Source organism: Lutjanus erythropterus, chromosome 9 (assembly GCF_056507025.1).
Source record: "Lutjanus erythropterus isolate fLutEry1 chromosome 9, fLutEry1.hap2, whole genome shotgun sequence".
NCBI lineage: Eukaryota > Metazoa > Chordata > Actinopteri > Lutjaniformes > Lutjanidae > Lutjanus > Lutjanus erythropterus.
The window spans coordinates 41,894,558-41,918,225 of record NC_139325.1 but is presented as its reverse complement, the minus strand read 5'-3'; the positions used below and the strand labels follow the sequence as shown (position 1 = coordinate 41,918,225).

Below are 23,668 nucleotides of genomic sequence, written 5' to 3'. Positions count from 1 at the left end.
GCGCACAGTTCTTCTGACACTGCTGTGGTTTTGGCACACATCCTGTTGACTTGCTGCTAAAAAGAGAAGTAGAGTCAGACAAGTGCTAAAAGCTGTCTAAGTGAGATTATAGAGTTAAACCTGATAAGAGCAAAGACTTGTGTCGGTCCCAGGATCCAGGACGAAGTATTACGGGGACAGGGGATTTCTCTGTCGCTGCACCAAAACTATGGAATTCTCTTTCACCCTTCATCCGATTCTCCCCCACAATAGAGATTTTCAAAAGCCTCCTTGAAACACACCTTTTTTTCCCTTTGGCTTTTAACTGCACTTAACTAATCCACCTCAGGTATTTCCCCTGAAACTTTTTGTGTGTCACAAATGGGCTCTGTGTGACTATTTGCCTTTACTTTTACTATTTTCATTGCTTTTGCCTATTGTTATTTGTTATAATAACAGTGTAAATATGTATTCTTTATTATTATTATTATTATTATTACTATCTAACTCAATTCTCTCTTCTTGTTTGTTTCCCTCTTGTGTTCTGTTTTTTCCTCTATGTAAAGCACTTTCGATCAGCTGTGTTGTGTGTAAAGTGCTATATAAATAAAGTTGAACTGAGTAAGATAAAAAACATATTCTATAACCTGGAAGTCTCTGGTTATGCTTGTAACTATAGGATTAGTGTTGTATGATGTAATGGAGCATATCATTTCTATTTTATTTAGTAAGATATTGTGTCTTTGTTAGTCCTTGAGACACAGATACACACACTCCTGCTTTCTGTAAATGCGCGAATGTTTTGTTGTTGTGGTCACATTTAACCCAGCAGTTTTACCCTCGCAGCTGCCTCAGAGAAGCACTGCCTATGACACGCTGCAGTCTGTTTACATGGCTTCTTGTACCTTTGCCTATCAATCGCTAGGGGACCCTGCTTTGTGCGATGCCTCCTCGGATCAGGCTGTGTTGTTGTGCGTCTGCGAGCAGCACAGTTGGGCAGCAGTCGTCGCCACTGTGCGTCGCTGAGAAATGTTGCAGCAGCAGCCTCTGACGGGCAACGGGCCCTCCAACGGCCGGGGACTCGGCATGAGCGGCCACCCCGGGATGCACGCGCTCAACTCGGTTCACCAACCTTCCCAGCATCGGTCCGACGGAGGGGACGCGGGCCTCGAGGGCACAGAAAACGGACATGAAACCCGCAGAGATATTGGCGACATACTGCAGCAAATAATGACCATCACCGACCAAAGTTTGGACGAGGCACAAGCAAAGTTAGTGATAACTTCGATTTTTAAATTTCATTGTTATTTATGCTGCGGTTGCTTTTTTGTTTTGCCGCTTTGTCGAAAGTTTCCTGAACTTCAACCTATTGTTTAGATTATTTAGCCAGCGGCTAACTAATTAGCTTACGGTAACTAACGAGAACAAAGTTACTGTTGTTATACACGTTCATATACTGTAACGTTAGCCAATGCTTATTGTTTCTTTGCTGTCAATTACAAACACGCATTTCTTTTAGCAGCGAAAACGTAACGTTAGCCATTGTTAGCATGCTAGGCTAGCTAGGTGAGGCTACAATAGGTAGCTAACAGGTACCGCTGTCGTTACTGTACGTTTAACGTCTTTAAACATTATATGTATGCACATTAAAGCCTAGCTAATTATGTTGCTAATTAATGAAAATACGATCATATTCAACAGCTACTGGCTACCGTATACAGCCAGCTTACCAGTGAACCTTTGCTTTATTAGCTCTTAGCTGGCCAGAAGCTAACGTTTGCTAAATTAGCCATGGTAACGTTAAAGGTAGTAGGTTTGTCACGTAATTTGTGTTTTGGTCCATTTGCATGTCGTTACTCACAATTATCCTGTTATGCTAGCTACAAGTCACCTCCTTCTCTCTATACACAGGAAACATGCACTCAACTGTCACCGAATGAAACCTGCATTATTCAGCGTCCTGTGTGAGATCAAGGAAAAAACTGGTAACGTTATTTATCAATATCCTTTCGAAGTGTTTTGTTGTTGTCGGTGTGTTAGCCACATTATGCACTTGATAGGAAACCCGGCTTGCTCAGTTTTCATTTACAGTTGGCTCTCGGCTTATTGCGGCGTTATTAGACTGTGTTGACATTGTGTCATCACAAGCTAATAAAGTCAAAACAAGCTTACACACACACACACACACACACACACACACACTCACTTAAAAGGAATTTGGCTCCGGTTGTCAGTAACTCAATATGTTTACTTGCAATGGATGTTAGAAACAAATACACAGGGAGATGAATAATTAGACAGCTATTATGTAAAAAACTATTTGGTATAAAAATAGAGACAACAGCTGGACAAGCAGACATGCAGTGACCACTGCAGTACAGTACATGTTACATGTTGCTGCTTGTTAGTTTGATAACTGCACACCAAGAGTTAATCATGGTTCAAGTCCCTACAACAGTTTGTTAAAGTAAGATAAGAGGGTGGTGAGTAATGCTGCCACATATTTTCATTAATGCTGTAAAAATCATTTGATTTTTATCTTGGGCTGAGCAATGTTTTAATATTATATTGATGGTTGTGATATAATGAGCTGAGATATGGTCTTAGATTTTTGTTATATTGTAATTATGGCATAAATGTTTTCCTTTAACTGGATTTAAAGGCAGCATTACAGTAAAGTGATGTGATTTTCTCAATTTACAAGACTGTTATAACTGTGCTAGGGCTGTAAGTAATTATTATTTTCATTATTGATCAATGTGTCAACCATGTTGACAATAAATCAATTAGTTGTTTGATCCATAAACTATCAGAAAGTATTGATTACTGTTTCCCCAAAGCCCAGGTGACAGTTGATTTCAGAAGCTGAAATCGGAGAATTTGAACTTTTTTTAAAAAAAAAAAAGGCCTCAAAATGATTAATTGATTATCAAAATAGTCTGCGATTAATTTTACACTTGACAACTAATAGCGTAATCGACAAATCGTTGTGGCCCTGCACTGTTCTATTTTTTGCCTTTATCCAGTTAGTCGTTATGTCGACATTTGTGATGATTGTTTATCAAAAATCTCACTATTCTGAAATCATCAATTGTCATTCTTACAATATTGTCTCAGCATTGATATTGAGGTATTTGGTCAGAAATATTGTGATATTCAACTTTGTCCATATCACCCAGCTGTAGCTGCTAGATAGTTTTATTTACGCTATAAAAGAGGACTGGATTATTTGGTTCTTTGTTGTACAAAGCAAGCTACGCTTTAAAGTTGTACATTTAAAAACTGGTTCCCTCCAAGACACTGTGAAAAGTCACATTTGCTTTCAGTCCAGTGACACTGCCCTGCTCTCAGTTCCAAAAAGGATGTTTTGACATGGGTAATAAATAAATGTTAAGCAGAGTGATTACAAACTGTAAACAGTACATGAGAGTGATGCACAAAATGAGGTGATGGCATGTAGAGTAATGACTTGACCGCTTCCAAACATATTGCATCTCTGTTTCTGTTGGCTGACCCTGAGAATTTGAAGGACAAAGTTGGACAAAAATCAACTTTTATTCAATAGTTTCACCAAAACAGGAAACGCTTGTATGAATGTACAGGCTTCATTTGAAGCAAATGGGAGATGGCAGGAATATTCACAGAAATGTGATATATAGTCTTCTGTTTACAAAACAAATACACAGTGACATTTGTATTATTGACAGGCCTGTCAATGAGAAACGCCCAGGAGGACGAGCCCCAGGATCCTCAGCTGGTGCGATTGGACAACATGCTGCTGGCGGAGGGTGTGGCGGGGCCGGAGAAGGGCGGTGGGGCTGCTGCTGCCGTGTCTGCTGCCACCAGCTCGGGAGGGATGTCACCTGACAGCTCGCTCGAGCACTCCGACTACAAAAGCAAGTTGAGCCAGATTCGCAGTATCTACCACACTGAGCTGGAGAAGTATGAGCAGGTACCGTGTCGCAACAGGAGACGAGCGCTGACATTGCCCGTACACGCTTGCTTGTACTAAAGCTGCTCGCCAGAAGCGTAATCCATTGGCATGTTAGGTCTAGAGTTCAATCACATAACTTCTCTCTGCCGGGGAATACACTTCTGTCCATATGTTGCTGATTAAAACACACCAGATATAATATCTCCATATGTCTGTATGAGAAGAGACATCTTAAGATTATTAGGATACACACTCCAAATTACAGCCTATTTGCGTACTGTTGTCACCATTGTGATACTCATCAGCAACATACAAAGCATTCTTCCTGCAGCAAGAATTAAAAAATGTCAAATTGTTGAAGTGACCTGTTCAACTTACTGCACATATAATACATAAAGAAACCAACAATAAAGTTTTATTGAGCTGAACTGCTTCATGGATCACTCAAAGGCTGAGTCTACCAGTGGGACATACAGTTATGCAAAGACCTTTAATAATTATGCTTGACATGATTATACACGCTCACTGCAAAGAGCAGTAATATTAAGGCTGTCAGTTTCAGAAGGTTTTGTTGTGACTTGACAATTATATGATGTAAAATTAATAATAGGCTAATAATAATGAGTCATAACAATCCAACATGAAATAATACTCCTAGCTTCAATGCTTTGCATACTTCTGTCCTTCACTGTCCGTTGTCTCGTGCCTCCCCTGCCCAGGCATGCACAGAGTTCACCACCCACGTGATGAACCTGCTGAGGGAGCAGTCGCGCACACGGCCCGTGACTCCGCGGGAGATCGAGCGCATGGTGGCCATCATCCACCGCAAGTTCAGCTCGATCCAGACCCAGCTGAAGCAGAGCACTTGTGAGGCAGTCATGATCCTGAGGTCCCGCTTCCTTGATGCCAGGTAGCCGTGTGTGCAGTTGTTGTTTTTGTTTTGTTTTCAATGCACTGGAAAAACTGTCTGTTGAGTATCAAATACTCATTGTAGGCAAAAACTTGCACCTTTCCCCTTTGTGGAGGATAGCAGCTGTAGTCGGCTTGGATTCTCAGCAGTTTTTGTGGTTTCAAATGGTGAATGTAAGTCACTGCAAACAAAAAATTCTAAAGCAAAATGAACCAAACTATTAAAATGCACATATGGGCATTTTTAAACATGATACATTCTGTAATTGGACAAATTGTTTTTGTTTCAGTTAAAAACTGAGAGGGAAAATAATTGCTTGGGGCTAATAGCAATATAATATGCAGCCATACTGATGCATCTGGTTGAAATCAGTCTTTTCATGTCAAGTTGTACCTTTTTATTCATATTTCTAATTAGAATGTGTATTAACTGCTGAGGAACATATTCTACCAATGTAACAGCCCTTTAGATCTGTCTCGTGTGTGTGTGTGTGTGTGTGTGTGTGTGTGTGTGTGTGTGTGTTTGTGCGCGCGCGTCTGTGTATATGCATCATCACACTAACCTACTTTATTTTTTTCATTCCATTCCTGCTATTAATTTACTATTATTGTCATTTTTACTATAAACTAGTGTGAACATAATATGCAAGCAAATGTAAATTAATTAATTAAACTCTTGCATTAAAGTATAACAAATGTCATTTATAACAAAGAAGAGGGGGGAAAAATTAGATTTTTCTGACAACACTTAATCATCTGTTTATGTCTCATCAGGCGTAAAAGGCGTAACTTTAGCAAACAGGCCACAGAGGTCCTGAATGAGTATTTCTACTCCCACCTGTCCAACCCTTACCCCAGTGAAGAAGCCAAAGAGGAACTCGCCAAACAGTGCGGAATCACCGTCTCTCAGGTAAACCACTCACGTCCTTAATGAACAAGGAAGATACAGAAAGGTTGAGGGTTTTTTTGGTGTTCTGATAACATCTAAGAAGGACATTCAACATGTCTAATGCTCTGTGTAATTGAGTTTTTCTACCAGTGAACAAATTAAGTAGCAGGTTTTCTGTGCTTAACGTTAAAAGACACAGCATTTGTAAGTTGTTGATAACATTATGTATAAGCTTGTATGTGAGTTGCTGCTGCTGCTGAGCGTTGCTCAGTTGCTCTTAAAAGTGTTCAATTTAATGAAACATGAAGCCTTGTATTGTTTTGTTGTTGTTTTTCCTGCCAGGTCTCCAACTGGTTTGGCAACAAGAGAATCCGCTACAAGAAAAACATTGGCAAGTTCCAAGAAGAGGCCAACCTTTATGCCATGAAGACAGCCTTGGGGGCCAGACAGGGCGAAGATTCCCCGCACACTCCCAACTCCACAGGTACTTAAAGACAAAGAAAGCTACAGTATGCAACTGCTCGTTACATATATTGAACATATGGTATTAGGTCTGCCCTTGTCTTCCTCAGTTTGTCCTGGTCCAAGAACTTGTCAATCACATGGCAGGGGAGTGAACATGAACACAAATTATAACCGGAGGCTGAGGAAAACAAAAATTTTTTGGCATTGTCAGGCATAAAAGGAAGCACAAAGACAAGTTACAGCCAAAATAGTAATACTGTACTAATTTTGGTGTGTGTTTTTGCACTGGTCTGCTGCACAATTATATTTGCTTGAGTTTTTTTTCCCGCAGCTTGTCTGTTCTGTGGCTGCTAGCCTCACCATAGCCTGTTTTTGCTTCTGACTTGGATCAGCTGGGTAACTAATGTATGAATCCTAATTTGGCAGCTCGTAATATCACAATTACAACGTGTCCAAGTTGTATTTGCTGCAGTTTTTGTGATGAAGGTAAAATGTGTGACAAACAGCATTATAATATATAAAAAAGAACTGTGCTGTAGAGATGCTCTGGCAGAAAACATTTTAGTCTGGTACAGAACCCAACAGTTTCATTTCCAGTGAAAAGGAAAAAAATTATGCTGAAATTAATCCCATAAATTTAGAATCATATTGCAATCATAATATCTATCAAAATAATCACAACATGATTTTTATTTAATGATATTGTGCACCCCTATTTTCCATATTGTATTTTATCTTGTTTTTGAATGTTGTAGGTCTTTATTCCATTTGGAAAGACATCCTGACTCTTCACATTTAATGGCAGTATTAAACACAATATTTAATTCTGTTATGTCATTAATAGCATTTTCATAGTATTCCACCCTAAATTTCTACAACAACCACATTTCACACATCTGTTCATAAGACAGGTTTATTTCTAGTAAGTGCTGAGGTTTCTCTCTTGTTTTTGTCTTTCTTTAGGGTCTGGGTCCTTCTCTCTGTCCGGATCAGCTGACCTGTTCCTTGGGGTTCCACCTGTGAACGGCGAGCAGTCTGCTTACCAAATGGGCATGCAGGTATGTAGTTGTACGCATATTTAAACGATAAGGTGCAAGATACTATTTCTTACTGCTAACAGATCCCACGAAAGATCAAGCTGTTCCCACATACCCTGAATACTCCAAATATACATACACCAAATGTGTATAATCCCCAACAAATGCTCTGTTTATTCCTGTTTTAGTAACATTTGATTAAAAACTACTGCAAGGTATTAAAAAAGAAACTATATATTTGTGACTTTGTGATAGACACTCTCACATTGTTGGTTTTGGTCTTTTCATGGAGTTTATAGACAGTAAGAAAAAGTTTGTATATAATAACTCTTTATTTTTTAAGGAATGCCAGTTGTTTTAGGTATTCATTATCAGGATTTCAATTTTTCTTTATCATCAACCCCCATGATGGATATTTTGCGTCACTACCACCTAGGTCTGCAGCTGGCGATTATTTTCATTGTTGATTAATCATTTGGTCGATAAAACAGTGAACAGTGCTAATCACAATCTTTGGAGCTCAAGGTGACATCATCAGATGTCTCGTTTGTCCGACCAGAAGTCCAAATCAAAAGAAATTCGGTTTGTTACAAGAGAATGAAAAGTTCAACATCCTCTAATTTGAGATGCTGGATCTGTCAAGTCAGTTAAAATAGATAACAGTGAATTTTCTGCAGATCGACTAATCAATTAGTCAGCCATTTTCAAAAATCACAGCTTAAGTTTTATAGATTGATTTTGTTCCAGGCAGACTATGAAAAGCGACTTGCAGGAAAAGGAAAGAGATTGGTCAGGGCATTTGAGTGAGTCTAACATCAAACACTGAACAACTGACTTGTTGATCCATAAACAACCACATTTAGTTTTTCAGTGTAACTCTCAGGTCTTTTATGTCAGCGTTTCAATAAGCACCTGAACACACCAACAAAATGAGCTGTATTAGTCAGATGTATAACCACAGAATGTGACACCCCTTTGATGGACTTTGATAAGCCTTTAGCAGATACCTAAATCTTGTCACTTGCCTACAGATTCTGCCTTCATATCTTTTTATAGAGATTAACTCTGACACTTCTTGTTTGTTTCTTCATTGTTTTTCTTTCGATCTCTCAGGCTAACGGGAACTGGCATGGTCGGAACTCTCCCCCGTCCGGCGCCTCACCCCACAGCGACCACTCGGAAAACTCTGACTGATGGCCCCGCCCACCGGCACAGAACGACAGCGACGGAAAGTTTGATGACGGAAAAAGACAGAAAGAATGATTTCACACTTCCCACTTGGCTGCAGTTGGTTTTTTTTGTACGTTGTTTGTTTGGTTTTGATTATTTTAAATGTACACTGTTTTGTTTATTTTTTCTTTTCTTACCGCTCAGCGTTGGTCATTATTACGTTTGTATGATTAGCTGAGTGCACGGATGGTAGAGTGAAAATGTGTGTGTGTTGTGTGCATGCAGGTGTGGTTTTATTATTGGGGTTGTAGGGTTTGTTTTCCACTACTTTTGACATGTTACTGAGGTGTGTGTTTGTGGTTGGGAAGGGGGGAGGGGGAGGGGGCAGCATTATCATTGTTTTTAGCACACTATATCATTATTATTATTATTATTAATATTATTGCTGTTTTATTATTAGTGCTACAACTATTTTCATTTTAACAGCTCAGAAAGAGAGAATGCATTTAGTGAGTGAGAGGGCAATAGAGAAAAATCCAAAGATTTTGTGTGTTTGTTTCTCTGTTTTGTTTGTTTTTTTTCTACCGGGCTTATGTGTCCCTGTAAAGTGAATGAGGCGTGACTGAGTCCACATTAATGGTTTGAATGAGTACATCAACAGTGCTGTCTTTTTTCTGTACAGTGAAACACCTGTATTCTCTCTACCTCTTTTACAATAAAGACTCTCTGTATTCACAACCAGATGGTGACCGGTCCAGATTTATGGAGACTCTCGAGGTCATAATGGAAAAACTTGAGGTATATATAGGCTGGTATTTTTCTTTTTTTAAGGGGCAGTATTAAAGGCTTGGGTCACTCAAATTACAAAAGTATGTAGCCATGCATGCAGGCTTTGACATATTTTCGTCTGTGCCTGAATACAATGGAATTTATGCTACTGATTGCATTGAAAAATTAATTTTAGAAATATAGAAATGTGTCACTCTGGATTATCCTCTCAGTGTGAACAGTTTTCTCTGGAGGCGCCTCATACTGAAGGAGGTAGAACCAGTGGAAACTATTGTCCGGTGTGTTGGTGCGAGGTTGAATCCGCTGTGGAGTTTCCACAAGACTCAGGCTTTTAAATGTCTGTTAGTTTTATAATTAAATGAAGCAGTGTTACGGAATAAGCACCCAATCTTCCTGCCATATCAGATGGAGCGGTTTTGTGTAAAAATAATTCACTTGTGTCAACATTAATTTTACCATGTTGCAGTTTATATTGTGCTGACATGATGCATTTATTTGATGAGGTCAGTGAAAAAAGAAAACAAAATGTAAACAAACCTGAGCCAGAAAGGCAAATTTTCATTTGTTGTCCCTGACCAGATGTTTAAAACTCACTATAGGATAAAATAACATCTGTAAAATTCATACAGCTATGATTCAAACTTGATGAGTAAAGAAAAAAAAAGTTGTGTTTAATAAAATTACTTAACTATTTAGGTGCTGATGAGGGCCACCCTTGTTCCTGAAGTCACTATTGAAATTTCACAAGTAATGTTTCGGTGTTTTGAACATCAGAAAGAAAATTTTATTCACCTCCATTGTAAAATGATAGAGTCAGAAATTTTAAAGACAAATTAACCTGGAACAACCTGGAAAAATAACAGAAATTATCTACATGCCTACATACCGTCCTCCATAATTTAACAAATAACCTGAAACCATATAAATTAACCTCTCTGAGACAAATGATGTACATTATAACCCTCACCAAACTTAGTGAGAGCAGAGATTGTGGATTATAATTAATTGCACAGGACAAATATTGATTGATTCTGTCCCACAAGATCATTTTCTAGACCTCAGAGGTTCTTATTGCAGGAGACGCCACTTGTTGAATCAGGATATTATTTCCAGCAAGACATTTTGTTGGGTATGAAATGCAAATAATAGGAAAATACAGAGTTTAATACAAAAAAGGTCAGAGCTAACTAAGTTGCTGGTTTGGGCCCTGCAGCCACCAGGGGCCCTCAAACACATGCACTGTTGAATTAACTGATCATCTGACCTGACAGCCCTACGTGAACTGCAATGAATTTGTTCTTGTTGCTAACTTTATGAAAGCCAATGGCAGTCTTGTATGCATGGAGCAACAAGTGCAGGCCAAACGGATCCAAAGTGGCAACCAATGACGTGATGATGACACATATACATGTTTAACCCATAATTCACTCTGTTGTCTTCTTGTGTTATCTACTCTGCATGTTCTGCTTATGGCTAAATTATAACTGTATAATAACTGTCCCACACAGCAGCTGGAGATGACTGCACTGCATCACCTGGTTCAGGTACAGAGGAGACCATCACAGATAATGTTGCTGGTAAGTTAAAGGGATAGTTCAGTTTTCATCTGGTATAATCCAAGTCTCCTAAAGTCCTGACATGCCATTTCCACACCGCCACACCACACACACACACACAGACAGTGTGCATGTGCACGTGAACATGGGTTCAAACTAAGGATCTTGTTTTAGTCAATTTGGCATGTCGGGGCTTTAGGAGACTCAGATTACACCAGACAAGCAGTATGGAGGCATTTTGTGTTTTTATTGTTGTCTTTTTTACGTTTGAAAACTGGTCAACGTTCACTTCCATTGTTTGGGAGATTCTGCAACACTGAATCTGTACGGAAAGTCTGTACTCAAGTACAAGTACTGCTGCATTGTTAAAATATTACTCAATTACATGTAAAAGTACTGCAACACTGTAAATACTTACGTCAAGTTTAATTACAAATACTGAGTTCACCTAACTCAGTTTTTATCAGCTTATTATTAACACTCATTTTAAATAAGTTACTTGTACTTTGAGGTGGAAAAAGCTGCCAAACTCAGTGTGCTTGAGTTTAGTTCACTTAAACAAGCCAAGTGTTTTTTCAGTGGTGAAATGTAACTAAGTACATTACTCTTGTACTTAAGTATCCCACAAATTTGCATAAATGAGAATGAAAAATGCCTCTAAAACAAATAGTCTCAAACCATTCAGTTATTTAAAGTAAAAAAACAGACTTATCTGGCCTCTGTAGAGCCTGTTAGTCTTTATTTAAATCAGAGCTGCCCAAACTGGGGCGCCCGGACCAAACTTGGCTCACCATAATGTTTGATTCAGCCCACCAGATGTTTCTACCTTTGATTGAGAATGAATATATAAATAGTTATTTATGCTGTTTTTATTTTTGTCATCTCTTTTGTCTCTCACCTTTCCAGTCCTTCACCTGTCTTGTTCAATAGAGACAAAAGTCCTCAAAATAATATAAAAAACTCTTAGTTATTTTTCATAACCTGAGCAGACAGAGTGACTCTTTGTACAGGAAGTTAATGGAACTTGGGATCTTAGTATCATTTTGAATCTGTACAACACATCGGGTGTGTGCTTTTGGCTCACGGCTCAACTGTAAGTTTCAGTTTTGGCTCTGGAAAGGAAAAAGTTTGTCCAACCCTGATTTTGATTTTAGATTTTATCTCAAACAGTCCATGTTGAGCAGCTCTAATCCTCCATCTAATGATCCAGAACAAGGTAAATATGAATATACTTTATATATACTTTATTATAACCATGCGCCCCAGCTTTAATGCAATCAAGACTGCTACTTAATCTACATCATCGAAGGACCCCTGAGGGCCCTCGATCGGGCAGCTCGGGATCCAATTGTTTAAATGTTAAATAAAAAGCTGTCACGTGTGCGTCGTCTCTGTCACGCAGCGTTCCCACGGTCTCCCAGCAACATCAAAGGTTTTCCACGAGCACATGTGGTACAACTGTGGCGCTAAACGGCGCGTCAGCACGAGACAGCTGGCCAAATGGCACGCGTGGTCTGCTGTGACACTGAGGTGTGAATGCAAAATGTTAATAACCGTTGTTACACCTTCACCCTGCGGACTGACTGACAAACGTAAAGGCGCCAAGTGTGAATGGTGAAGCGTCGGCACTCGCCGTAAGTGAGCAGACAGTTTATAGAAGATAAAAGAGAAAAAGACAAGACAAAATACTAAAATAAAGACTCAAAAGTGTTGGTTAGACACGTCTAATGAATGACTTTGACAAAATAATATATATGAGCTATAATTTCTGAATTTGGCATGAGAGGATTGATCATGGGCGATGAAAATGGCAGTTTTTTTGGTACATTAATAAACATCAGAACAGATGGACAGAGGTGCCAACTCGCACCTCGAACGGTGTCTCATGCCTCACAAATGGTTTATGCCACTCAGTGACGCAAGTGGACTCGCTTTACTGCATCCAAGTCTGTCCAGTGACCAATTCAAACTTTAAGATACTGATATCAAAAGAAAACTCCACCTGCGGATAAAGAAGACAAACGAAAGTACAGAAACATCACTTTATACTCTACAACTGTATACTCACTCCTCCCAGTTTACTATCTTAAGAAAGCAATGCATACATTTCCACATAAATCACTAAAAGTACAGTTATTTTTGGAAACAGTAAGGCGAGGTCAGTAATTACTAGCTTTTCTACGTTAAACTCCAAATATTTTATCTCAAAGAGAGCAAATCTGAGCCCAGTCTCTGTGTTTTCCTGTAATTTTACGCACAGACAAGGCTTTTACGCACGAGTTTGCGCGTAAAACATGCAACATATCACACTTGTGTCTCGTCTTTTTGAAGCTTAATCGCGAGCTGATATGTTGTATGGTCGTGAGTTTGGGGCTTCACATCGATAGAATGTAAGATAAGTTAATTAATTAAACTATCTATTACCGTAAATAAAAAACGGTGAGGTCGAGCAGTCGACGGGAGGGGCTGGGTGGTTTCTGGAGGTGGGTGGGATACTGGGATCGTAAAATTTGATGTGGTGGTGGTGGGAGGAGTTTGTGGAACTGGCTGGGAGGAGATAAAAAGAAGCAGCCTGAGGAGAAGAAGCTCAGTACCTGGTCAGTTGCAGACTGTGAAGGACCCTTTCTGACCCGTTACCTCTGGATTAGGACAGACGCTTTGGACCACTGGCGACAATGAAACTCTTACAAGAGATGGAGGACGGAACCAACGAAAGAAAGGTAAAATAAATCTCAATACTTTTATCATAAATTGTGTATATATTCACTATAGACAAGGACGTCCGCTGTTGATTGACAGAAATATCCCAGGAAAACTTGCTGTTGTAGCTTTGAACAAAACTATTTATCAAAGTAAATTAAATGAAGTTCAATCCACTACTGTGCGTTTGTGGTTATCCTTCTAACGTTTGTTTTTTCTCCTTTCTAGTTCATAAAATCTCAGGTGGAGAAACGTCGAAGGGAGAGAATGAACCGCAGTCTGGAGCGTCTGAGGACCATGTTGCTTCAGGAGCCACAACAACAGGTAAAAAAAAGAAAAAAGAAAAAAAGAAAAGAAATAGAAACAGTGAAAAAAGATAATATGGTTCCCCTATGTTTTAGTTTTTCCAAAAATGTAGCCTATTTAGCAGTATTTTTATCCAGCAATAGAACTATGCAGCAGATTATTTCAATTGCTGCGTGAAAATGATTAAAAACACTTAATATTGTTATTTTGTAAAAAATGTAATAAAATATCAAAGAAATTCAGGCACATTTTATCATTTGCATGCAATTAAATATTCAAATATTTAGGCAAACAGAAAAGAAGTGTGTCACTGCACTGACAAAGCTGTATTTTCAAGAATTCTAATCATCAGGTACCATCCAGGCTGTTAAAGACTAATTACCTCATATTGTTGTCTTCATACAGGGTGGGACTCAACGCAGAGTGGAGAAAGCTGAGATTCTTGAGCACACAGTCCTCTTCCTTCAGAAAACTGCCAGAAAAGACAACATGAGAGCTGAAGGAGGTGGTGGAGGTGGAGGCCAGAAACACTCCTTCCAGGATGGCATCTCCACGTGCCTGCAGAGAGCCGCTCAGTTCCTGGGACCCGAGGGGAAAGGCCTGTGGCTTGGAGCAGCACTGGATGCATCTTTCACTGCTTGTGTTTCCCGTTCAGACTCTGACCCTGCAGGAGTTCACAGGAGGACTGAAGCTCGCTCCTCCTCCAGCAGCTCTCTGCCACACACAAAGTCCATCCTCCGGATGTTGAGGCATAAGTCCAAGCATGCACGAGCCCTCAGTGTGAACAGCTGTACTTATCCCTACCAACTTCCAGTCCAGCAGGGGTTTCCCAGAATTCAACAACAGGCTCAGAGACAGAATCAGATTGAGATCGGGGTGGAGAGACGAGCAGGCAAACAGAGCCCGTCCCAGAGCCACCCGGTCAGCCAGAGTTTGTGGAGACCCTGGCCCTGATCACCTCTGACATTTGAACTTTCACTGACTCCAATATCTGATTAATATTCACTGTACTGTCCCTGAAAGAACATCTGCATTGTTGTCTTGCAAACAGCGACCTCTGGTCTTCTGATAACTCCTAACAGTGTTTGCTATTCAATCACAACCCTCAAAGCCTGTAAATAATGTAAAAATCTCAGTTGTACATGTGCTGTATGTGTGATAGTGTCGACTCACTATTCTTGTTTAATGGTTTTGAATGAGCACAGCAGTCACAGGCACAGGGACTCCCAGATCGGAGCAGACGTGAGCTTGGATCACAAGGCCGAGCTGTCCAGTTGGGACTGCTGCTGTGCTGAAGCTTAGAGGTGAGTACCATGGAGCTGAACAGTTTGTGTCCTCCTTCAAACACGTCTAAAAAAAAAAACAACTCTCTGCTACCTCTGCTGTCATGGCTGAAGCATGTGATACTGAAGTGGATAATGATTGAGTGTCCATCCATCACATTTCCAGGTGTGGGTCCTCAGAGTTGGAGGCTGGGAGAGCCCCACGCAGCCCCTCACAATCACCTGTGTGCCGTGATGTCTTCTGGACATCTGTGGCTCTGTGTACAATATAACTTGTATTCTCTTTAAATATCTCATCTTGTCTATTTTGCACACTAATTTATTCTGAATGTCTCCCTATGGTGAGCAGTATTCTTTTTTTTATAAAAATAAAAATAAAAACATTTGTTAAAATAAAAATGCATGGTGTTTGTATCTTTTAAATCTTTTAGAATGGATCAAGCTACAGTCCCCTTGTTTCAAATGACAGATCTTTTTAGTCTTGACTGGGAGGTGTGAAGCATGGCGTCCTGCGGAGTTACATCCTCCAGGTGTGAAGGCTGGTCATGAGGTGAAAAGAGTTCAGTAGCAGCTCTCACTTCAAAGACATCAAAGCCCGGCTCACACACCATTGACTCCTTTTGAATGCTCTCTTGGATTAAATTAAGAATTTAAAAAGAGTCAATATAACCCTTAGCAAACTTTACAAAAGATTTACCATAAAATGCTTTAAAATTTGCTTTAAAATAAGCAAACTGAACCATAATGATCTAGATTAAGTTGCAGCAAATAGCCCTGATTTAGTGTTTGCATAAATCTGCAATATTCTAAAAGAAGTCAAACCAAACTTGTTCTGGTCCTAAATATACAAAAATATAAATATATTTTTGTGATATCATTGCCTCCTGTCCTACACAGGCTAGAATCCCTGTCAAACTTACTCAAAATGCTGCAGCTCTAAATTTCCAACAGTTTATCCAGGACATCTACAGTTTCTATTAGCTGCAGCCACACGTCAAAATCATTTTGCTTAATGTGACAGGATGAAGGTGGACGGTCTGAAAAGCCTCTCAGCTCATGTCCACGTTTGTTTTCCTTGTGGTTAGTATTCATTCTGTCATGTCCACGGCCTCCAGCTGCGCACAGGACGTTTCTTTTCTGCGTGTGTCCGGTGTGTCTGCACAGGAAACAAAACGTGTCTTCACACCTCCTTACAGCCCTTTGAAGTCCAGTCACACTCAGAGGACATTTGTCCTTCACCTGTCATGGCTGACTGTCATTATTTATACTACCATTTTTCCTGAAAAAGCGATATTTGGATCGTTTGAAACTAGTTGGTGAACGTCCAGGTGGATCAATACACATGGATAGGCATGAGAACGCACACTGCTGTGTGATGTTTTTGCGCATCATTCAGTCCAGAAGTTGAATAAATTAATTATGAAAAGTCCAGAGCCAACACTTTTATTTCTCTAAGTGTTTCTGTTTGATTGAGCTGAATTTAATTGCTGACACAAATGCAAACTAAAGACCAACACCTCGTTTTGCTCAAACTTTTGTATTATTTCAGCTCATTTTGTCTACCTCAGTCATTTTATTTCGACCTTTTTTCATTTCCTAAACTTAATTTCTGCTGATTTCTGGTATATTTTAATATCTTCAAATAGAATAATTGACTGCAAGAGGTAGAAGCATAGCGAAATAAGAACTTCGTTGCACAGATAACTTGTTTATTTCTGAATATGACAAATCCTTTGAATTCTTTGAATACTTAAAATACTAGCTTGTTTCACAAAAGACAATACGATTATTAAAATGCTTGTTATTTTATTTTAACTTATAAGCCACTGACTGCAGGTCCTAGCTCAAACTTCTACAACTTTTTACCTGATAAAACTGATCTAATGTTCAGACCGCGTGGGGACACTTCTCACGCTCTTTCTCATGGGAAAAAGAGGACAAAGCGCCCGTTTGCATCTTTATTATCTGTTAGAATTAGAGCATCATTGAGAGAAGTGTGTGGAGGACTGGGAGCGTTCAGGTTCCCACAGACACACGTCCACACACTGGACTCTCAAGTGCAAATTACGCACCAGGTTTGCATCATCGTTTCAATTATTATACACGTTTGTTGAATTTATTTGGATTGTAAATTTGCCGATAAAATGTAGATGATTCCTTATGTGTGTTTTGGTAATATTCACCTGGTAGTGACGGTGAACCGTGAGAAGATGGCTTGAACATATGTACGTTTATCCCTAAATCAAACAAGTGCTCTCGCTCTGTCACATTTTGTGTGTTTGAATTTGGTTAATTCTTAGTGTTTTCCGGTTGGCGCGTGTTTGTGAGATGGTCGCGTGCTACTGGAGCTGCTGCGCGCGTCTGTCTCAGAGGGTTCAGAGTTTATTATCCCGTCAAATAACAAAGAGACGCGGTTTGTTCCCGCAGTCAGTGTGGAGAATAAGATAGTAGGAATTAACTGAAAATTATGATAAAAATAATAAGGTAACAACAGAAAGTCTAAAGATATAGTTTCCCCTCTAATATGTCATAAAGACAACCTGCCATCTGTCATGGATATTCATGTACTTTAGGGTACATGAATAACCATTTTATGTCACTTCCTTAACAGGCTGCAATTTTTCATAGTAAAAAACACAAATGTTTATAAAAATCATTTGGCTTGTGACTTCTAAAGACAATATCTAGTTCCTTATTGCGGTCATTTGCCGTGTTGTTGTTGGTACTTTTGTGGATTACATGTCTTTTGTATTTGGTTATGTATAATGATCATAGAGGTGAGATTCCTTCGCATTTACGTGTTTTTTTAAACCTCACTTACACAATTTGCAGGTTCTTTTTCTTTCTGTCTCTAGTTGATGTCTTTTTGTTCGGCCTGTTTTACTGCGCAAATAAATGAATAAATAATTTCCATATTAGAGTAATTTTCTATCTTCACTTATCAAATGCTTTCATTTAAAAAGCATTATTATTTAACAAACAAGATTACTGAAAAGTAAGACAAACTCCTCAGATTTTAGTTGCAGAACTTTTTCTTCTTTCCTCATCTCATCCTCGACATTAATCTGGTGACCTAAGAGATTCTTTATCGATTGGAAAACACTGATGAAACTAAACTTTACTGCACAGTGGACACTTTTGATGCTTTAAGGACATTTTTCAGATAATACATCAGGGATTTTATTTGTAATGGAGTGTTTTTAAATTGCTGTACTTTCACTTAAGTCAATAATCTGAGTACTTCTTCCACCAGTACAACTCGGCAGGTTACATAAACTAGTCTCATGAAAATAAACTCTTACAAATATCATTGCGGAGAGAATGAGGCAAATGGTCTCACATTCTCCAAACCTAATACCAGTAAATTAATGGCCTTTGGTCAGTGCACATTTGGTGTCTGACACAACATGCAGACAAATGTCGAATAAGTGTGACAGTGAGAGAATGTCCCCCATCTCTTTCTCATCATGGGAACGTGGAGCAGGAGGCTTCATCCTCACTTTATTACCTGTTAAAACCGATACTTCACTTATAAAGTGTGCTGGAGGAGGAGAGGTGGCTCTCAGGTTCCCACACACACGTGGAACTTAACATAGTCCTTACAGAGTGTGATAAGAATAATAAAAAAAGTATTTTAATTTTGTTTCAGAGTTGTAAGTACACACATTCATTAGAAGAACCGCGCGTAAAAGACGTGAAAGAATAGACTTAACGCGCGTTGACAGCATCATTTGACGAAATGTACACTGTGGTAAAATGGTACCACGGAGTTCTTGGTGGATACTCCGACAAGTTGTACGTTTGTTTACTGAGTGTGAGAGACGGTCAACACTGACAAACCTTCAGTATTTTTGGGAAATGTGACAGCAGCTTCTCCAACTCTCTCTCTCATGGGACAATGGACCTCTACTCACACTTTATTACCTGCTAAAACTGATACTTCAGTAATAAAGTGTGCCCGGAAGCAGAGAAGTGGCTCTCAGGTTCCCAAACACACACGTGGAACTCAAAATTATGTTACATACAGGGTGGAAGATGGGTCAAAAAAGTTTTGTCATTTTGTTTCAGAGCAATAACTAAACATAATTGGAAGAGTTGTGCGTAAAGGACGAGACATTACGCACGTTGTCCGTGTATGATTTTACCAAATTTCATGTGCTACTTAAAGATGGTAGAATAGAGTTCTGGACTGCCCAACAACAGATGACGCAACGACTTGATTAACTTTTGTTTACTGAAAGTGAGAGACGGTCAACACCGAGAAACACTGAGTAATTCTGGCAAATGTGAGAGCAGCTCCTTCAACTCTCTCTCTCTCTCATGGGAAAATTGCGCATGAAGCTCTATTCACACTTTATTACCTGTTAAAATCGATACTTCATAACAGAGAGAAGTGTGTTTGGGGGAGAAGTGGCTCTCAGGCTCCCACGCGTTGCTTCACTGGATGTCATCATTTCACAGCTGTTTGTGATTTTACGCGCGACACACTGGTGCTACTTTCAGCAGAGTTTGTAGATTCTTCGTAGATGAAGAACAAAATTTGAATAAAAATAATAAAATAAAATACATTAAACTTGGAACTTAAGTTTTTTACTTTAGTTTTACGTCCAAGAGACAACACTTCACAGAGGTGGGCATATAAAAGCTGATTTTACGCATAAAAGAACGGATTTTACGCACGCCGTTACTGTTTCCTTTGTTGCAGATTTCATAGAATACATCAGTGAGTATCTGAATGAGCCTCATTCAAACTGTTTTCGGTTTCATCGGATTTTTTTCGGCTCCTTTTTCCTGCCAGTGTCGCCTGAGGACGTGTCTCGTGTCTCCGTCCATCACAAAGACGTGAGAAGTCCCCCACAGTCTTTTGTCTGAGCTTCACGCTGTTTGGGCGGATGTTTGTTGTTTTCCCTCACATGTGTAAAAAAGCGTCACACGAGCTGATCTCGCCTTTCACGGGCGCGTGCCGCTCACACTCAGCTGGGCAGCTGCACGTGCCCGCAGATTAGTGAAGGGTCGTTCAGTCTGCAGTCATCTTCATGTCCAAATGTGTTAAAAACAGAACATTAAGAAAAAGATGAGTTAGAATATAAGTAAAGTATAGATTTCCAAATTATTTGTATGAGGTTTTAATTAAGTTGTAACCACTTTATAAATCAGTAAAACAGTTATACACAAGTTTATACCAGTTTTCATACATCGATGAATTTGTCAAGATCCACTCGCTGCTTAATTAATCTTACTCATGATTTAGGTTACTAACATTTATAACTGTCAAAGGGGATTGTTATTATTATGACGTATACAAACATCCTCATTTATTAACGACTTACTATTTAAGATTAAAATTAGATTAAGACAACATTAAATGTTAGTAATTTATTAACAAATATGTGACGAAGCTGACAGGTATAAATGCTGCTGAAGGAGAAGACAAAGTAAACTAAGTAAGCAGATTTGAGGTTTAACAGTACAAATAAATGTGGGCTCACTTTTTGGCAAAAAAAACAGGTCACTGTTACCCTTTTTATCCCTAATCTTTTTATAAATATTTTTTAATAGTAGGCTTACTATAGCAAACAACTTCTCCTCCAATAGTAACTCGTAAACTGGAGGAGACTCAAACTGCAGGGAAAAAAGAGTCAAAACAAACTATTTGTTCACTTGTAATGTTGAATATTTTACGGACATTAATGATTTGAGTTTAGTGGTTTCAGCAGTCTGTGGTGGGTGGAGCCTAAAGTTACGCCCACCTACAGCTTAAAACACCTCACTGACGGCTGACGGGTCACATTCTGCTTTGACTGAAAGAGAGACACAGCCGCAGTTACAGCTGGACTGTTGGAGTACAACCATGAAATTTCTTCAAGACTCAGAGGACACAAAGGCCCACAGGAAGGTACTTGTATCATCTATGCTTTCATTCATCATTACCGTGTATTTTGTAGCCAGTCACTGGATTTTATTTACCATTTTGGGTAATAACGTTTTTGTTTTCTGGTTTCTGTGTCGTAGAGTCTCAAACCTCAGGTGGAGAGACGTCGAAGAGAGAGAATAAACCGCAGCCTGGAGAACCTGAAGACTCTTTTGCTGCAGCGACAGGTAAAGGCCTCATAGCTCAGGTGTTCACTTCATCCTCCAACATTAAAGGTCTTTTACTTTGTGCTGAGAAACTCTTTATTAACTCTTCGTTTCTCTCCCAGGAAGCGACTCAGCGTAGAGTGGAGAAAGCTGAGATACTCGAGTACACAGTCCTCTTCCTACAGAACACTGCTGCAGGAGGGAAGACGAGAGCTGAAGGTGGTGGAGGTGGAGGCCAGAAACAGTCCTTCCAGGACGGGTTCTCCACCTGCCTGCAGAGAGCCGCTCAGTTCCTGGGACCTGAAGGGAAAGGCCTGTGGCTCGGAGCAGCGCTGGATGCATCTGTCGCTGCTCGCTTTTCCCGTTCAGACTCTGATCCTGCAGGAGTTCACAGGAGGACTGAAGCTCACTCCTCCTCCAGCAGCTCTCTGCTTCTCAGGGAGTCCTTCAGGCCCATTCTTCAGCTGCTCATACACAGATCCGGCCACAAGCGTTGTGTTGAGAGACGTGGAGGGTCTCATCGCTCTCCCACAACCCCCCAGCAGCCCCACAAAGTTTCGAGTCGAGCGAGCAAACAGAGCCCGTCCCAGAGCCAAGCGCTCAACCAGTCACTGTGGAGGCCGTGGCCCTGATCGCCACACAGTGACGTCACAAACTGAACTTTTACTGACTCTAACGTGCTGATTAATATTCACACAACAGCAGGTGTTGTTCATCTGACTTTCTACAAGGACATTTCAGTGCAATGTGTTGAACATGAGCCTCCTGCTGTCTGTAAAGTCTGATCGATGTGTAGATATTGTAAATTTATCATGATCACACCACGTGCTGCTACAGCCTCCACAGGTCAACTCGTGTTCATTGTGTCATGTATGAAGTATTTTTGCACCTTAATTTATTCTATTTGTCATTTGTAAATAAACAAAGTGAAAAATCACTAAACAATGCAGACGTGTCCATTGATTGTTCGCTGGCACGCGTCTTCGGGGGCAGAAGTGTGGACACGTGACTTCAGGGCACCATGCCGTGACGTTTCACACAATGTCACACAAAGGAACAAACTTAATCCTCACTTCAAAAACTAAAACAAACACACAGGTGGTCAAAACATTCAAGGAAATTAAATACATACATACATACGCAATTAGTTTTTTATTATTTCAAGTATTGTAGTTTAATTGTTGTCGACTTATAAGTATATTTATATGTAAGAATTATCATTCAATTTGGCCTAACTAAATAAAGTTGATCAGGAGTTGAATTCGTGCGTAAAAGGGGTCATTCCCGTGCGTAATATCATATTTTCCCGCTTTGAAATCAACATTGAGTGTTGACATGTTTTGTTAGTTTAGAGAGAGATTTAATCTAGAAAAAGAATCAATGTTATGGCCAAATATACTCTTTACTCCATTGAGAACGTGGCATTTCTTGGGTGTGCGTAAAACAGTTCTTACGATGCTGTCTGATCATTTTTATTGAATCAGTTTTATTCACACCATGGAGCAGTTCTTTCAGTCTGCAACTCATTTACATCTCAAACGCTGCAAAACGTGTGTGAACGTGGGAAATGTCTCCTCTCTGCGCCACCGGTTTCAGTGATGTATCAGTTTTAACAGGTAGTAAAGCTGTATATGCAGCGCCGCTTCCCTTTTCCCACGAGAAAGGGTTTGAGCCTCCAACATCGATCTGAGAACTGGCACGTGGCTGAAACTCACCTACCTGCACGCGCCAGTATGCATCAAAAGGGTTTCTGGATTTAACGTATTTGAAATGTTCTAATGTGACAACATACAGTTTTTAACAGCAAAGTTACTTAAAAGAGACAACAGGAATGCCACCAGTCTTTCCACTGCTTTACTTCTAAAACTGTTTCAGTTAAATAAAGAAGAACCTATAAAGTTGCCTTTAAAGAGAACGTCCTGCAGATTTTTCTCATGGGATATTTTTTTGGTCTTGTGCCTTAAGATTTTTATCTGGATGCGCATATATGGTTCCATTTTGTAATAAAAAGCAACGAAAGCATTTTCGGCCCTGGCTGAAATTCAGTCTATAGTCTATATTATTCCTTTAACTTGCATACACCATATTCATCAGATAAACAGTCGATGCTGGAGGATTCAGACTGTCGTGGGAAAAAGGAAGCGGCGCTACATATACAACTTTACTAGCTGTTAAAACTGATAGATCATTTAAACAAGTGGCACAGAAAGGAGACGCTTCCCACGTTCACATGCGTTTTGGCGGCGTTTGAGATGCAAATGAGTTACAGACTGAAAGAAGACAGAGTGCAGCATTAGAGCTGTTTTACGCGCACCAGATAAATCACATTTTTTAAGGAGTAAATAGTAACTTAAACTATAACAGCGATTCTTTTTCATGATTGAATCTTCCTTTAAATGATCGAAATTTCGACACTCAGTGTCGATGCCAAAGCAGGAAAATATAATATTACGTAAGGGAATGACACATTTTACGCACGGATTCATCTCCTTATCAACTTTATTGAGTTAGCTCAAATTGAACTTTAAGTCTTACTTATAAATTAACTTAATGCGTTGACAAAACTTAATGAT

At 39.6% G+C, this 23,668-nt stretch overlaps 3 protein-coding genes across 4 annotated transcripts; all 3 read left to right on the top strand.

Moving 5' to 3' along the window:
- The first annotated feature begins 176 nt into the window (after positions 1-176).
- pbx2 (pre-B-cell leukemia homeobox 2) lies at positions 177-9,124 on the top strand. Of its 2 annotated transcripts, XM_084727646.1 has the most exons (9): positions 177-328; positions 905-1,250; positions 1,891-1,964; positions 3,687-3,931; positions 4,633-4,823; positions 5,597-5,732; positions 6,054-6,195; positions 7,140-7,234; positions 8,327-9,124. In XM_084727646.1, the coding sequence occupies exons 2-9, from the start codon at positions 1,009-1,011 to the stop codon at positions 8,405-8,407; spliced, it is 1,206 nt and encodes a 401-aa protein (XP_084583772.1). In that variant the 5' UTR covers positions 177-328; positions 905-1,008; the 3' UTR covers positions 8,408-9,124. The 2 variants fall into 2 exon arrangements, with proteins under 2 accessions (XP_084583772.1, XP_084583771.1); XM_084727645.1 differs by lacking the exon at positions 177-328 and having other exon boundaries at positions 805-1,250.
- Positions 9,125-13,223: 4,099 nt separating this feature from the next.
- Positions 13,224-14,869, top strand: LOC146322228 (transcription factor HES-7.1-A-like). Its single transcript, XM_084725797.1, has 3 exons — positions 13,224-13,448; positions 13,657-13,752; positions 14,140-14,869. The coding sequence occupies exons 1-3, from the start codon at positions 13,404-13,406 to the stop codon at positions 14,686-14,688; spliced, it is 690 nt and encodes a 229-aa protein (XP_084581923.1). The 5' UTR covers positions 13,224-13,403; the 3' UTR covers positions 14,689-14,869.
- A 5,886-nt stretch (positions 14,870-20,755) lies between these two features.
- On the top strand, positions 20,756-22,042 carry LOC146322227 (transcription cofactor HES-6-like). The gene is made up of 3 exons (XM_084725796.1): positions 20,756-20,913; positions 21,030-21,116; positions 21,218-22,042. Exons 1-3 carry the CDS (start codon positions 20,869-20,871, stop codon positions 21,725-21,727), a joined length of 642 nt encoding a protein of 213 aa, XP_084581922.1. The 5' UTR covers positions 20,756-20,868; the 3' UTR covers positions 21,728-22,042.
- Positions 22,043-23,668: the final 1,626 nt, after the last annotated feature.